Here is a 14,945-nt window from a genome sequence, read left to right as displayed (position 1 = left end):
GCTATATAAGCTGCACTTCCCAGCCACTTCTTGGGCTTTAGGCCAGGACAACAAAAGTTTCCCTTATGTGTACTTACCATCCTGAGCTGCAGCACAGGCCCTGTTAAAATAAACACTCTCTTTGGTGTTCCTGTAAACCTGCTCGTACTTTATTTCTTGGGTAGCATGGGCCCCAAAAGTCCTGTGAATCTATTTAGAACTTTTATCCTAGTATTGTGGACAAAGTGGCTGTTTCTAAAGAAAGAGCAATAAACACTCAGAGCTGTTAACACCAAAGAGTTCCAGAGACCAGTAGCCAGTGATGATAGACTTGATCCACAGTGCACAGCACAAGTCAGTATCAGACAGCGAACAACAGCTAAATGTCAACTGCTGGCATACGGAATTACCTGGTATCATACGGTGACCCTAGCAGAGCTATACTTTATCAATTCACAGTTTCCAATTTGAATCTCAAAAAGCACCCTACACCATTAGGCAACAAAAGTTCATCCCACGAAATTTAACTCTGTCTCATTTCTGGATTGTATCACCGAATCTTTTCAATGGAAGGAGAAGCCCAGTATCAGAAACTGAATGAATGGTGAAGGTAAGAAGAAGGTGCCTAACCCACCCACTTCCTCTCCTATGCCCTGTGCAATTATTCTTTCAACCCAGAAATGTCTGCAAGTCTTCTGACTGACTCTATTACATGTGACTATCCATTGCTTTCCCTTCATAAAATTTAAAGACAACCGACATCTATCACCATCTCGCAAACACTTTCAATATCCATATTTCTTACTTATATGTGGCTGAACTTCAAGCTCATTTGACCCCAACTACTTGAGTTTTCCACACTTGGATCAGAGTCTCTGTGCTGTACTAGAAAAATCTATCCCACATACCACACTGTGCATTTGCGCTCAGTTTCTCATGAGCCCAGTGTGATTCCTAGGTGTTTCTTACTCTCTGAAGTTCATTTTTCCTCTTGTGCCAAACCTCACTCTAAGCTGTTTACACAAGAAGTAAAAATCCACATGAAACCACTTACTTTTCCACAAGCTTACCTACCCAGCAAGATGCATCCATACCACATTCTGGTTTTTGTCCTGTTAGAGCAAATGCTTTCCCTGACATTGCCAAGAGTACTGAAGAACCATTACACACGGTCATCAGGCTGTGCCCCACAGAAGTGAGGTCTTTGTCCTCATGCTAGCCTGAGAATGCCTGTGACCCCCTCACATCACTGCACTCACGCTTTCATTAATCTTCACACCCTCCTTTTCTAAGGGATAATTCCCAGTGGCATATAAAAATACTCTAGCTCTATTCCTTTTAAGGATAAAACAACTCCCTTGTCTTCCTGTGCCCTTATGGACTTGCAAACATTCTCTGCCACCATTCATAATGAAGCGCCTCAAAAGGCTGTCTCACCTTACTATCCCTGCTTCCTCATCTTTTAAACATTTCAAAAGTAATAAATATTTCATAACAAGAGAAAATAATACCATAAAGAGCAAAATTTCTGATATCTTATTTTTTCTAGATTCAGACAAAATTGAGAGCATGTATTTTCAAAAATGTCACTAAAAGATTTAAGAATTAGTTTTTTCCTTCATGTGTCAATGTTAGTTTAGCTGGATATGAAATTCTATGATGACAGTTATACCTCTGTGTCTCTTGAGGTATTATTTCACTATCTTCTTTATTACTGCTGTCAGCTATCATCTAATTGCAGTTGTTCTGAATACGTGGCTATTTTTAAAATTGTTTTTGTTTGTGAAGTTCAGTAGTGTCATATTTTGGATTTGGATTTGTACTATTTGAAGTTTATTCTACTTCTTGACTCTGAAGAGCCATTATTTTAGGAAATATCATAACAATTATCTCTTTACCACTGCCTATTCTCTATTTTCCCTGTTTTTTTTTCTGGAATTTTCTTAGATATTTTAAGTCTTTCTTCCATAGTTTCCATATGTTTAATCTCTATGTTTTATCCTGAGTATTTTCCTCAGATTTACCAGAATTGTAATTTTCATTTTAGCTAAATATTTTCTGATTGTTAACTCATTCAAATGATTTTTAAAATAAATGAATATGTTTATAAGAAGTTTAGCTTTTCCTACTTAGATCTTTTTTAAAGTTAGTTCTTGAAAGTCAGGTGTGGTGGTGCATACCTGTAACTCTGTCACTCAGGAGACTAAGGCAGGAGAATTGTCATGAGTTTGAGGCCAGCCTAGATTATATACCAAATTCAAGGCCACCCTGTATATAGTAAGTTCAAGGCCAGCCTGAACTACATAGTGAGACCTTGTCTCAAAAAAAATTCACAGTGGGGTTGGGGGGGTTAGAGATTTAGCTCAGCAGCACAAGCTCTTGCCTGGCAAGCATGAGGTCATGAGTTCAGTCCTTGGTACCCAAAAATTTCAATGTGAAAATATACCCAACATCAGTCACTATAGGAAACAAATATTACAAATCCTGTGAAATATTAAATGCTAATTGCCATGGTGGAAGTAAAAAATAGGGACAACACCAAAGGTTTTCCAGGAAGCAGAGACAGTAGATCATTCACACATTGTTGGTGGAAATGTAAAATGGCACAGGCACTACAGAAAAGAGGTTGACATTTGGGAAAGAACAAACTTAGTCTTCTGGGAAGATGGTGGAACAGTAAGCAGCAGAGAAAACAGCCTCTCTGATAGTCTTCATTGAGATGCTGGAATAGGGCATCATGAAGGGGACAAGAAGGAAGAAAGTGGGTCCCCTGGACCCAGGAAGAATCTGAAGTGTGAACTGAAGCCCACAGAGACAGTAAAAAGAAAACAAGTCACTTATAAAAGAAAGCTAATCAGACTTCTCAGCACAAACTCACAAGTCACAAGCACTTGCAATGAAGTGCTCCAGGTTCTAAAGGAAAACAACTTTCAACCTGGGCTGATGTATTCCACAAAACTACCTTTCAAAATTGATGGAGAAATAAGATACTTCCATGAAAAAAAGAACATCAGAAGAAATTTATGACCATCAAATTAGCACTTCAAAATGTTCTGAAGGACATTCTAGAAAGAGATAATAAGGACTACAGTTCCATTGATCCCAACAGCAGGAATCCACTGGAAAGGTAAACAATTAGAGAGAAAATGAAAAAGTGGGGGCAACAATAGGAAATAACATGACAAGAATAAATCAATACATATCAATTTTAACTATCAATATGAATTTACCACTCAAAAGTCACAGAGTGGCAGAATGGATCAAGAAGCAAGATACAACAATGTGCTGTATATAAGAAACATATTTAGTTCAAAAAGAAATTTATAGACTGAAAGTCAAAGGATATAAAATACTCCATGCAATAGGAATCCAGAAAAAAACAGGGGTAGCTATTCTATTTGCAGACAAAGTGAATTTTAAGCCAAGACTGATTAAGACAGATAAAGAAAGTTACTACATCATGGTAAAGAGAACAATGCAAGAGGAAGAAATATCATAAATACATATGGAACAAATGCCAGTGCACCCAGCTATATAAAACAATTACTAATGGACATTTAAAAATCAAATAAGCCCTAACACAATTGTATTGGGAGACCCCAATACCTCACTGTCACAAAAACACAGATCAACAAGACAAAAAATCAATAATGAAATACTAGGGAAAAATCAAACTTTTGTGCAAATGGATTTAGTACCTGTCTATAAAATGTTCCACACCACAATATCAGAATACATATTCTTCTCAGCTGCACATGGGACATTCTCCAAAATAGACCATATACTGGCTCATAGAACATGCTTAAGTAAATGTAAAGGAATTTATATTATGCCATGCATACTGTCAGACCACAGTGCAATGAAATTGGGAATCCATGCCAAATGAAACAACAAGAACTTCATAAACACATAGAAATTAAATAGCACTCTACCGAACAACCAATGGGTCACAGATGAAATTAAAGAAGAAATTAAACAGTTTTTAACAGTTGAATGATAATGACAATACAATATATTGGAATTTGTGGGACACAATGAATGCAGTCTTAACAGGGAAATTTATAGCAGTAAATTTCCATATCAGGAAAATGGAGCAAGCACATATATAGAACTTAATGTTGAACCTCAACTTCTAGAAAAAGAAGAATAGACTAAATCAAAAGCTCGTACAAGGGAGGAAATTATAAAGACCAGAGTAGAACTTAACACACTGGGAGCTAAAAAAAAAAAAAAAACAACAACAACAACAAAAAATAAAACAATATAAAGAATTAACGCATCAAAAAATTTGGTTCTTTGAAAGATTAAATAAAATTGACAAACCCTTAGAAAACCCTATCAAAAAAAAGAAAAGACTTAAATCTACACAATTAAATATGAAAAGGGCAAAATCACAACAGACCCTGTAGAAATCCAGAAAATCATTTGTACCTACATTGAAAACTTGTGTTCTCATAAGATGGAAACTACAGAAGAAATGGATAGATTCCTAGATAAATATGAATTTCCAAAGCTAAATCAAAAAGATATAAATATCATAAATTATTAAATATCAATTAATGAAATCAAAGATTTAATTAAAAAATTATCAACAAAGAAAGCACAGGCGCTAATGGATTCACTGCTCAAGTCTGGAAGAAATTTAATGAAGACCTAAAACCACTGCTTCTCAAACTCTTTAATGAAACTGAAAGGGAAGCAATACTCCCAAATTTATTGCTGGAAGCAAACATGACTCTGATTCCAATACAGAGAAGGACCCAACTAAGAAAGAGAATTATAGGCCAGTCTCCTAATGAACATATGATATTGGCAAACAGACTGTAGCAAATCATCAAAAAGCTTGTATAACATGATCAAGTGGGATTTCTCCTAAGGATGCAGGTATGGTTCAACACACTTAAGTCCATAAATCTAATATAGCATATTAAAAGAGCCAAGGACAAAAGTCTTATGATCATCTCAACAGACGTAGAAAAAGCTTTTGATAAAGTCCAGCACTCATTCATGATAAAAAAAAAAACCTACAGAAAATTGGCGTAGATTGGCCTTTATCTCAATCTTATTGTTATAGATGGCCTTTATTAGGTTGGAATACAACAAATCATACTAAATGGACACTGTAAAATTAGGGAAAAGAAAAACATGTCAATTTCCTCCACTCTTATTCAACATAGCCATGGAAATTTTAGCAGGAGCAATTAGACAAGAGAAAGAAATAAAAGGAAAAAGATAGGAAAGAAAGAAGTTAAAGTATAATTATTTTCAGATGACATGATACTCTACTGAGAAGATCCCAAAAACTCTACCAAAAGACTTCTAGATTTAATAAGCAAATTTAGTAATGTAGCTTGTTACAAAGTCAACACTCAAAAATCAATAGCCTTCCTGTACAAGAATAACAAACTCACTGAGAGAAATCAGGGAAACTATACCTTTTACAATAGCATCCAAAAAAGGTAAAATACATAGGAATCAATCTACCAAAGGATATAAAAGACCTCTACATTGAAAACTGCAATACTCTGAAAGAAGAGATGGAAGAGGGTATTAGAAAGTAGAAAGATAATCCCATGCTCTGGGTTAGGAAGAAACAGTATAGTGAAAATGGCCTCGCTTCCAAAACTTTTATACAGATCCAGTGCAAACCCAATCAAAATTCCAATAGCATGCCTTACACAATTAGAGAAAATAATCCTAAAATTCACCTAGAATCAGAAGAGATCTAGAATAACAAAGGCAATCCTGGGCAACAAAGACAAAACAGAGGGCATTATAATCCCTGACTTAAAATTACACTTTAAATCTACTGTGATAAAACAATGTGATTTTGGCAAAAAACAGATCAGTGGAATAGATTAAAAGATGCAGAAACAACTGCAGACACACTAAGCTACCTTGTCCTTGACAAAGGTGCCAAACACATTCATTGGAAGAATGATAGCCTCTTTAATAAATGACGCTGAAAAAACTAATTCTACACATGTCCAAGATTAAAACTGCACCCATGTATTTCAGCATGTACTAAGCTAAAATCTGAATGGATTAAAGATTTTAATATTAAACAGAAACAGTAAATCTGCTGGAAGATAGAGAAGGTAAAACGCTTGAAGACATTGGTGTGAACAAAACCCATATTGCACAGGAACTATCACAAAGAATCAACAAATGGGATCTCACCTCCTGAAATGCTTTTGCACAGCAAGAGAAACTACCAACACAGTGAAGAGATAACTCACAAAGCAGGAGAAAATGTTTTCCAGCTGTTTCTCAAAGGATTATTCTCAAGAACATATAAAGAACTCAAAAAAAATCAGGCCTCCCAAATTTAAAGACCCAATCCCAAACTGGGTATCTGAGCTGAATACACACTTCTCCGATGAAGAAATACAAATAGAAAATAAATACATGAAAAAATGTTCAACATTGCTGGTCATTCAAGAAATACAAATTAAAGCAATACTGAGATTCTATCTCACACCCCCCAAAAAAAGGCTACTATCAAGAAATCAACCAAATACAAATGCTGGAGGGCCTGTGGAGATAAAGGAACACTTCCCCACTATTGGTAGGAATACAGACTGGTGCAGTCACTGTGGAAATCAGTGTAGAGATTCCTCAAAAAACCAGGATTGGAGGTACCCTATGTCTCAGCTATTCCTCTTCTGGGTATCTTCCCAAAATAATTAAAAACATAATACCACAATTATATATGTGCACCTATGTTTATAGCAGCTCAGTTGATAATAGCCAGATCTCGGAAACACCCCAAATGCCCATCGACTGAGGGATGAATAAAAAAGACATGGTATTTTTTATACAATGGAGTACTACTCAGCCATAAAAATGATAAACTTGACACTTTTATATATAAATACATGCATCTTGAGAACATACTTATTATTGAAGTAAAGAAGACACATTTGTAAACATTGTATTGTTCATTAGTGTGACAAGCTGAAAGAAAAATCATATGTATGTGAGTATGCATATATATAAATAGTTAAGACAGCTATACTACCGATTTTTCTGAGTTCACTAGCGAGAAAGATTTGTATGGGAATTGTTTGGACAACTGAAGGCAGATGTCTTGTGTACTGGGTGAATGATTTGGGGATGACAATGAGCAATGTATGTTCCATTGTTACCCCCTGATCGATGTGCTTTAAAATTTTACTGCAGATTTTCTTTTTATGTTTGAATAAAATGACTTGAAAGAAAAAGAAAAAACAAAACCTAAAATTTAAAAACCAGACATTTAACTACCATACACAACCCATTCACTGTACTCCTGGGCATTGATTCCAGAGAAATGAGGTCTTATGTACACACAAAAACTTGTACAACAACAGCTATATCAGTTTCATTAACAATAAAACTGAATACAACTCAGATGCCTTTCAACAGGACAATTCTACAAATTGTAGTATATCCATATGAAAGGAATACTATGCAACAACCAGGAATCAACTACTGACACATTCAATAATCTTAATGAACCAGGATTACACCGAATGAAACAAGGCAATTTTAAAAACAATGCATACTGTGTACATTCTTGAAATTACAAAATTATAGAAGCAAGCAAATAAACCACGGTAGGGACTGCCAGGGTTTTAGGTGTGAGTGAGGAAGAAAGTACAGCAACAATAAAAGAGCAACATTGGGGATACATGTATGGATAGAAATGTTCTGTAACTCCACTGTAACAATGTTAGCACCCCAGTTATGACATTATACTATTTTTGCAAGAACATTAAAGGGACATAATGCTACTGAACTGTATACATTAAAAGGTAAATTTTATGTTATGTAAATTTTACTGCAGTTAAAATAAAAACCCTCTTCTAAAGACATTCCACTTCAAAGGTCATGAGATAGTCCCCACTGTATATAGAATAAACTCCAGAATCCTTTCCAATTTCTAGAGCTAAGGATCCTGGGATCTTCTCTGTCAACCTATCATTTTGTCTCACAATCCATATCTGAATGCACCAGAGCCTCTGCACTTACCAAGCCCCTTCCTGTATTTGCTGGCATTTGCTCCTCTACCTTGAACATTCATCCTATATGTCTGTACATGGCTGGCTGCTTCTCAGTTACAAAGCCAGTACAGCACAGATAGGCAAGTATGGACTGAGGAACTTAGCAGTGCCCACACAGCCCAGCCAATGACCTCTCTTTGCCTTTCTTTTTACCAGTAAAGAAAGGATAGTAACAGTACTGACTCGGTGAGCTACTATACTAAATGAGTCATTATATATAAAACACTTAAAAAGTGACTGGCACTCAAAAATTGGTAATTATTGTTATTATAAAATATCATATGGAGAACATCATACAAATTACGTTTAGTGAAAGATATTAGACACAAAAGATTTCCTATTCAATTATTTCATTTCTATAACAGTTTGCAACAGGTAACAACCACTAACCTATTTTAGGGGAAATTAGATTAGTGGGAGGGCAGGACTGAGGAAGGGGCATGAGGGATCTCTCTCCACTGCGATGGTGACTGCTTCTCTTGTTAAAACGTATTGCCTGTGTGCTTGAACTCTATTTTGTTATATGTAAATTATAACTCAATAAAATGCTTTTTATGCCAGGGATTTAGTTCAGTGGCACAAGCACATGCCTGTCAAGTGCAAGCTCATGAGTTTGATTCCTGGTACCAAAAAAAAAAAAAAGTTTATGTCACCTCCATACCTAACACTTAAAGGAATCCTCTCCTCCCCACTTAGTACTTCCTGTTGCCTTAACTTGACATGTGCTCATAACTTGTACCTTACCTGAAAGTACCTTGTTTAGTATTAACTGTTACCCACATTAGAAGACAACCTCAGAGAGGGCAGCACATTTGATGCTTCACTTCCCTTTCTGTGCTTAGCAACCAGAACAATTTCTGAAACTACTAAATAAACTACTAAATAAACAATAAATAAAAGTAAGTATCTATGGAAGTCACTGAGGAAAGAAAGGTGGGAGGAAGAGAACCAGCCATGGGCACCCACCTCCAGAACAGCATACTTAACACCAGGAAGGATCTCAGAAGTATTCAAAAGACCTTTCCTACTTTTCACATGAGAAAATGGGGCAAAGGGAAAAAAGGTGATCGGTTAAATTCAGAGTTATAATGAGAGGAGGTCTGGAACCCTTATCTCTGAGTCTTTTTTACTTATACTAAATATGGTTCAGTTCGTATGCATAGATATATTTCACAAACATTCACAAAATGCCCGTAAAATATAAAAATTTTAAAACCACATTATTTTGAAAGCTCAGTTAACTATAAAAATATTATTACAACCAGATCTACTGCACTCAACCATTAAGTTGTGACTCCCAGCACAAGTGCTAATTTAAACAAACCTTTTTGGAGCAATTGAAATGAAATGGTAATAAGTTAATGGATGTTCAAGTATTTAAGCATGGACGATTATGAGTCAGACTGCTCTGAAGTCACCTGGGATGCTGTTTACTGCCCATACTTCACAGGCCAGATCGTTACTGGCAAGGAGTCTATAGCAAAACTGACTGAAGGTTTGAAATATTTCATCTATAAACTTTGCATTTCCGAGAAAAACTCATGCAAGAACACTTATGCTTACACATTCCTGTCAGGTAGACTACAGGATACAATTTGAACACAAAAACCTGCAATTAAGTAAAGGAATGGCATTGTACAGACCAAGTTTTTGTGTCCTAATCTGATAACTGCTGACATAAATTACCTCCTGCAGCTAAGTGAAACACTGAGTGGCATCAAGATTCTCATTTCATACTTTGAGAAATAACAGAGAACAAAAAATTCATATCTAAGCCAAAATAACATTCAAGAATTTTATTTTCAAATTAGACTATATTTATAAGAAAAAGCTTTAGTCATCTTTGATATGCAAAAATGGCAAATTAACTGTTTGGATTCAGTAAATCAGAGAAATAAACATGCATTTTTTTCATCTTCTCAGATAAATAAAACCCATAATTACCTATTCAAAATCCTGAGTATAACTTATTCTCAGTTCTTTCAAAATATCATTTGCCCTTTCACGATATTTTTCTGCTTTAACAGCTTTTTTTCTCGAGCTTTGTTATTCTCACATTCTTCCCCGTCTGCTGAGGAAGTTTGCAGACATCATCTGACTTTTCTTCACATCTACTCATTATTTTACCATTCCATGACTTTACAACTGCTAAGCATATGCCCAGGTTAGATAGAATTATCAATACAAAAAAACATTAGGCGGAGTAGGGGAGTGGCAGTGGTTAGAAAATATTTTGAGTATCACAACTCACAGACTGAAATAATTAATTCAAGGTAAAATGTACAAGACACTACATAAAGTTTCTTCTCTTGCCTCAGAGTTCTGAATGAAGCCATGAAACTTAAGACAATAGTATCTGAAAATCCCAAGCACCCTAACGAGTATTGCTGAGATGGTCCAGAGGGATCTAGTCAGTTACATCTACCACATTACTGCAGAAAGAATGTTTAACCTTTCTATGTGAAATATGTGGAGCAGATAGAAAAACTTGGGGAAAATAAGACTTTTGGCCCCTAGAATGTATAGGTCACAGGATCTGGAATTTGACTTTCAAGGATTGGTCCCTTGGACAAGATGCTGCAAGAAATCGCTGCCGGTATTTGAGTAAGTATACCAGCTGGAAGACAGTCTTTCTTTTGTCTTTTTGTATTAGTTATTCCTTATTGCTTCTGCAACCTTAATTCTCCCCTTCCACATAAGCTAATACGTCCTCAAGGTCCAGGAATTAGGACATTGGTATCTTTCAGAGACCCTCATTATGAATATTTTAGTTCTGCTTCCTAAAATAGGAAGGAGCTTGAATTACTGTTCTTTTGTTTTTGTTGTTTGGATTTGTTTTTTAAGATGGAGAAATCATACATAGTCTCTGAAGAGGTGATCACACGACTCAGATACTAAGTATTTGTCACAGTGGCATATTCTTAGCTAGATTGTGTAGTATATTGTTTACTTGAGTTTGTAGTTGACAGCATATCAAGGAACATCCATTTAGTTCCTTGAGGTTGCAATACTTTCTTCCTTTAAGACTTTTGCATATAGAATCCCCTGTCTAGCTTTTATTTTAAATTTCTTAAACTTTTAGATTTAAAGGGAAAACAATAAAATGAATCAAAACAGTGAAAAGACAGTAGGAAGTCTATAATAGTTACTATATTGCATATTGTCCTCTAACTAGTTGCTCGGACTACTGACTTTGCAAAGTCAATCAAACAATACAATTCCTCTGAATCAGCCAGTTGTTCCTAGTTGGGCTGTTCTTTTTTCAGCCCACGTGCTGGGAGGCTCACAGGCAGGGGCTTAGCTGAATTCCTGGTTCTCCCCAGTCCACACTCTGGCTGGCTCACAGGTGGGGACTTAAGCTTCCTTCCTGGTTCTCCCCAGTCCATGTTCCAGCTGGCTCAAAGACAGGGGCTTGGCTTCCTTCCTGGATCTCTTGAGTTATTGTTGATTCCTCTGCTACTGGTTCAGGTTATATAATGCTTTATATACTCCAATAAAATTTCTTTATGCAAAAAATAGCATGTCTAATTTTCAGTTCCGATAGCTGTAAGTGGAGGTAATTATACCTGCCTCAGAAGGCAATGCTGAGAATTAGAGAAGATATGTTTCAAGTAAGTACTCAATAAATAATAAATGTTAGGATTATTAATAGGCTATGTAATTAATTTTTCAAATTGGGAAGCATCAGGCTTCCTATTTCTCTTGCGAAAAAATAATTGTCTATAAGCCTAAAGTTCAGCTTCTAAAGATCATGAAGTAATGTTAAAAAATATAGAAGAAGGGACTTTTTCTTCTGCATCTTTGAAGTTTCTCAACCAGGACAAAGAACTATCCCGCTGCTGTCTTAGAGAATTGTCCTAGGATAGAGAAGCTAAAAGCAGCTGCAGGCATTTGTGTTTCAGTATGCCTAATGGACACACTTTGGCTCAAATGTTTCAGATTTAAAAGACACTTCTGGCAGTGCAGAACTGATATAAGCCACCTGACTTTTGCCTGACAACTCCATGGCATGAACAACACAGAAATGTCTTTCTATCGTCAATCAAAAGCAAAACTTTCCAGGGACAATGGCACAAACTTATAATCCCAGGTACTTGGGAGGCTGAAGCAGGAAAATTACAAGTTTTTGGCCAACATGGACAAATTTATGAGATCTTCTCTCAAAATAAAAAGGACTGGAATGTATTTCAGTGGTAGAGCACTTGTCTTGCACATGTGAAGCCATGGGTTCAATTTTTCAAAAAGCAGGATTTTCTAGGAAGTTGAAAGCACTATATTTTTGACATATAAACTTGTGGAGAATACCACTGACATACTGATTTATGATATCTTTCATAGAAGGTACTTAATAAATGTGAGGTGATGATGAGGTGGAAAATATAAAACTAAAGGGCCTTGCAGAAGTATAAATATCTGTAATCAGCCTCATTTGATCTCTTTCAAAAAAAGAGAGACCATCAATTATTTCACTGTGATTGGAGATTTTATCAACAGTTGTGCAATTGTAAAAAATGCTTTTTAAAACTGTATACTAAATTAAAGCTCTAATGGCATCATTATATACTATAGCCCTTTAAAATCTTTACTATGAATTTGCAAATTTAAAAATGTTTATGAAATTAAAATGTTTTCATTAAATATGTTTTCATACTTGAATAAATGTTTCATGATCATAGCTAGACCACAAGGTTAGCAAATGAATTAACTTACACTTATTTGCTACAAGTAAAAATAATCATTCCACTATTAATTTTGCTGGCATTGATATTAACTAAGAGCTCCAAGAATTTGAGAGAAAGCCTAATTTAATATACCTCCTGCGTAATTTTCTTATTACTGGGGCAAAATACCTTATATATACAAGCTAAAGGAGAATAACTTTAGCTCGCAGTTTGTAGAGGTTTCAGTCCATAGTTGGCTGGTTCCAAGGCAGGCCTGTATGGCAGCAGAAAAATAGCCCATGGCAAGGCAAACAGAAAACTGTAGGCTTCCTTCTTTCCCTTTCTATTCCATCCAGGCTATAAGCTTACTGGTTGGTGCCGCCTATATCTAGGTTGAGTGTTCCTTCTTTAGTAAATGTATCACCTATACCCAGAACTATTCTAATAAGTGGACTAACCCAGTATCACACATCCATGATTCAGTCCCTTTCAAAAGCCCCACCTAAGATGCATGAGGCATTTTACACTGACATTTGTGAGAGAACAGATAGATAATATTATCTCCCCATTCCCCGTACCAATTCTCCCCCCGCATTTATTACATTTTCACCTGCCATTTCTGCACTTACACTGGAACATTCTGAAACACTTACATAAGAATATATCTTAACTACCTTTCGTTCAGCCTAATAGTCTCTCCTGAGGCAAAGAGATATCGATTCTTCATTTTTGTTCCACCAAAACTCAAGAGGCATCTATTATGACTGAATCAATATAAAGGTGGATATCTAAGTAACATTTAACAAAATAAAAAGGATTGTATGTTGTTTTCTAAGATAATTAGTGTTTTTACTCAAATTTTGAAATATAGCCTTTACATATATTTCAATTTTTTTCCTATTTCTAATAACAAAGGGAAACATTTGCTGAATGACCTTAGGAATAGTTCAATTTCAAGCAGGATTCAAATTCCAAGGTGGACAAATGATAACACTGGGTTTCAAGAAGAGGTCCCATGAGTGCTCTGGGCGGCGAAAACACAGGTTTAAATCTCTTGCACTTTCATAATTTTATTTGAAACCTACCCAGAAAATTGGCTCACAGATATCCTTTTTGTCAAATAAAACAAAAAAACAAAACAAGAGCCTTTTCCTGTCATAAAATTTTATCCAAGTACAACCACTTGACAGTATAAATACACAACTTTTATCCTAAGCTTATAATATTTCATGATTGTTTGGAAATTTTCAACCTCAAAATCTTTATATTTGGAATATCATTTTTAAATGTGATTGTAAAATGCCTAATCGTGCAATATATACCAAGTGTTCACTTTGACCATAAAAGATCCAAATAAAAAAATCTGTTTGGCAGTAGATAAATATCTTGAATGTACAATAGGCAAGAACACCTTGAAATAATGTTTAACTAAAAAAAAAAAAAAGAAATAATGTTTAACTAATCTCAAAGCAACAATTCTGCAATAGATAGGCAAGCCACTAATTAGACAAAGGGAAATAAAACTGTCATAGTAGGATAAAAGGATAAAGAGAAATAAACAGTAATTACTGTTTTATAGTCAGAGAAAGTGCTACCAAGCATGGTTCAATAAAAGGGGGAAGGGATCTGCAGCTGTATAGGTAAATATCAGCCCTTGTTAAATCAGTACTTGAAGCTAAACACAATTCTGGGATTACAATGACATGTTTAAAAGTATATTTAAAAGCAGAAAAGAATGAACTATAAAGTAAGGGTGCTTTAGGTCCTGGGCACACAGCATGCTGAAGAATAACATTACATGACCACTTGTTTAAGCCGCTTAAAACAACAAAGATAGTACACAAATAGCTTTTTATTACGGACTGAAGTAAGCCTTCTAGACTAGGTGGTTGTTTTAAAATCACTGCTAACCTTAATGGGTTCACTTACTATGCAAATGATATGAGCAACTGTAATTAATTGTATCTGAGGCTTTAATGTTCAGAGCAACTTACATTCTGTTGCTTGGAATAATCTTGTGCCCTTCTCTAAACCAAGTTACTTGAGGTCTGGGGCAGCTATTGATGGGCAGTAAGTTGAGAACTGCTGCATGTCCTTGAGAAACCATTTTCCTCTGGTCTGTGTCCATGAAATTTCCCATATCTGCAGAGAAAAATGAGACCATTTAGGTTGTAGAAAACACTCTTGTTAGGGGGAGTGGGGCTCAGAAATGGAAATAACTATATTTCATGGTAAAGTCAGTGGTGATGCTATATGCTAA

The 14,945-nt window shown here is 35.5% G+C and overlaps 1 protein-coding gene across 2 annotated transcripts in view; it reads right to left on the bottom strand.

The window, feature by feature from the left end:
* Sdk1 (sidekick cell adhesion molecule 1) overlaps nucleotides 1-14,945 on the bottom strand; it is an 892,505-nt gene that overhangs the window by 517,785 nt on the left and 359,775 nt on the right. For both annotated transcript variants that reach the window (XM_063234098.1, XM_063234100.1), the window contains one exon: nucleotides 14,680-14,827. In XM_063234098.1, coding sequence (XP_063090168.1) covers nucleotides 14,680-14,827 — 148 coding nt within the window. The remainder of the gene's footprint in view (nucleotides 1-14,679; nucleotides 14,828-14,945) is intronic.

Source organism: Cavia porcellus, unplaced genomic scaffold (assembly GCF_034190915.1).
Source record: "Cavia porcellus strain 051 isolate PalLab524CR breed Dunkin Hartley unplaced genomic scaffold, mCavPor4.1 scaffold_23, whole genome shotgun sequence".
In the NCBI taxonomy this organism is placed as follows: domain Eukaryota; kingdom Metazoa; phylum Chordata; class Mammalia; order Rodentia; family Caviidae; genus Cavia; species Cavia porcellus.
Note: the sequence above shows the minus strand (reverse complement) of the source record. Positions and strands in the feature narration are given on the sequence as shown.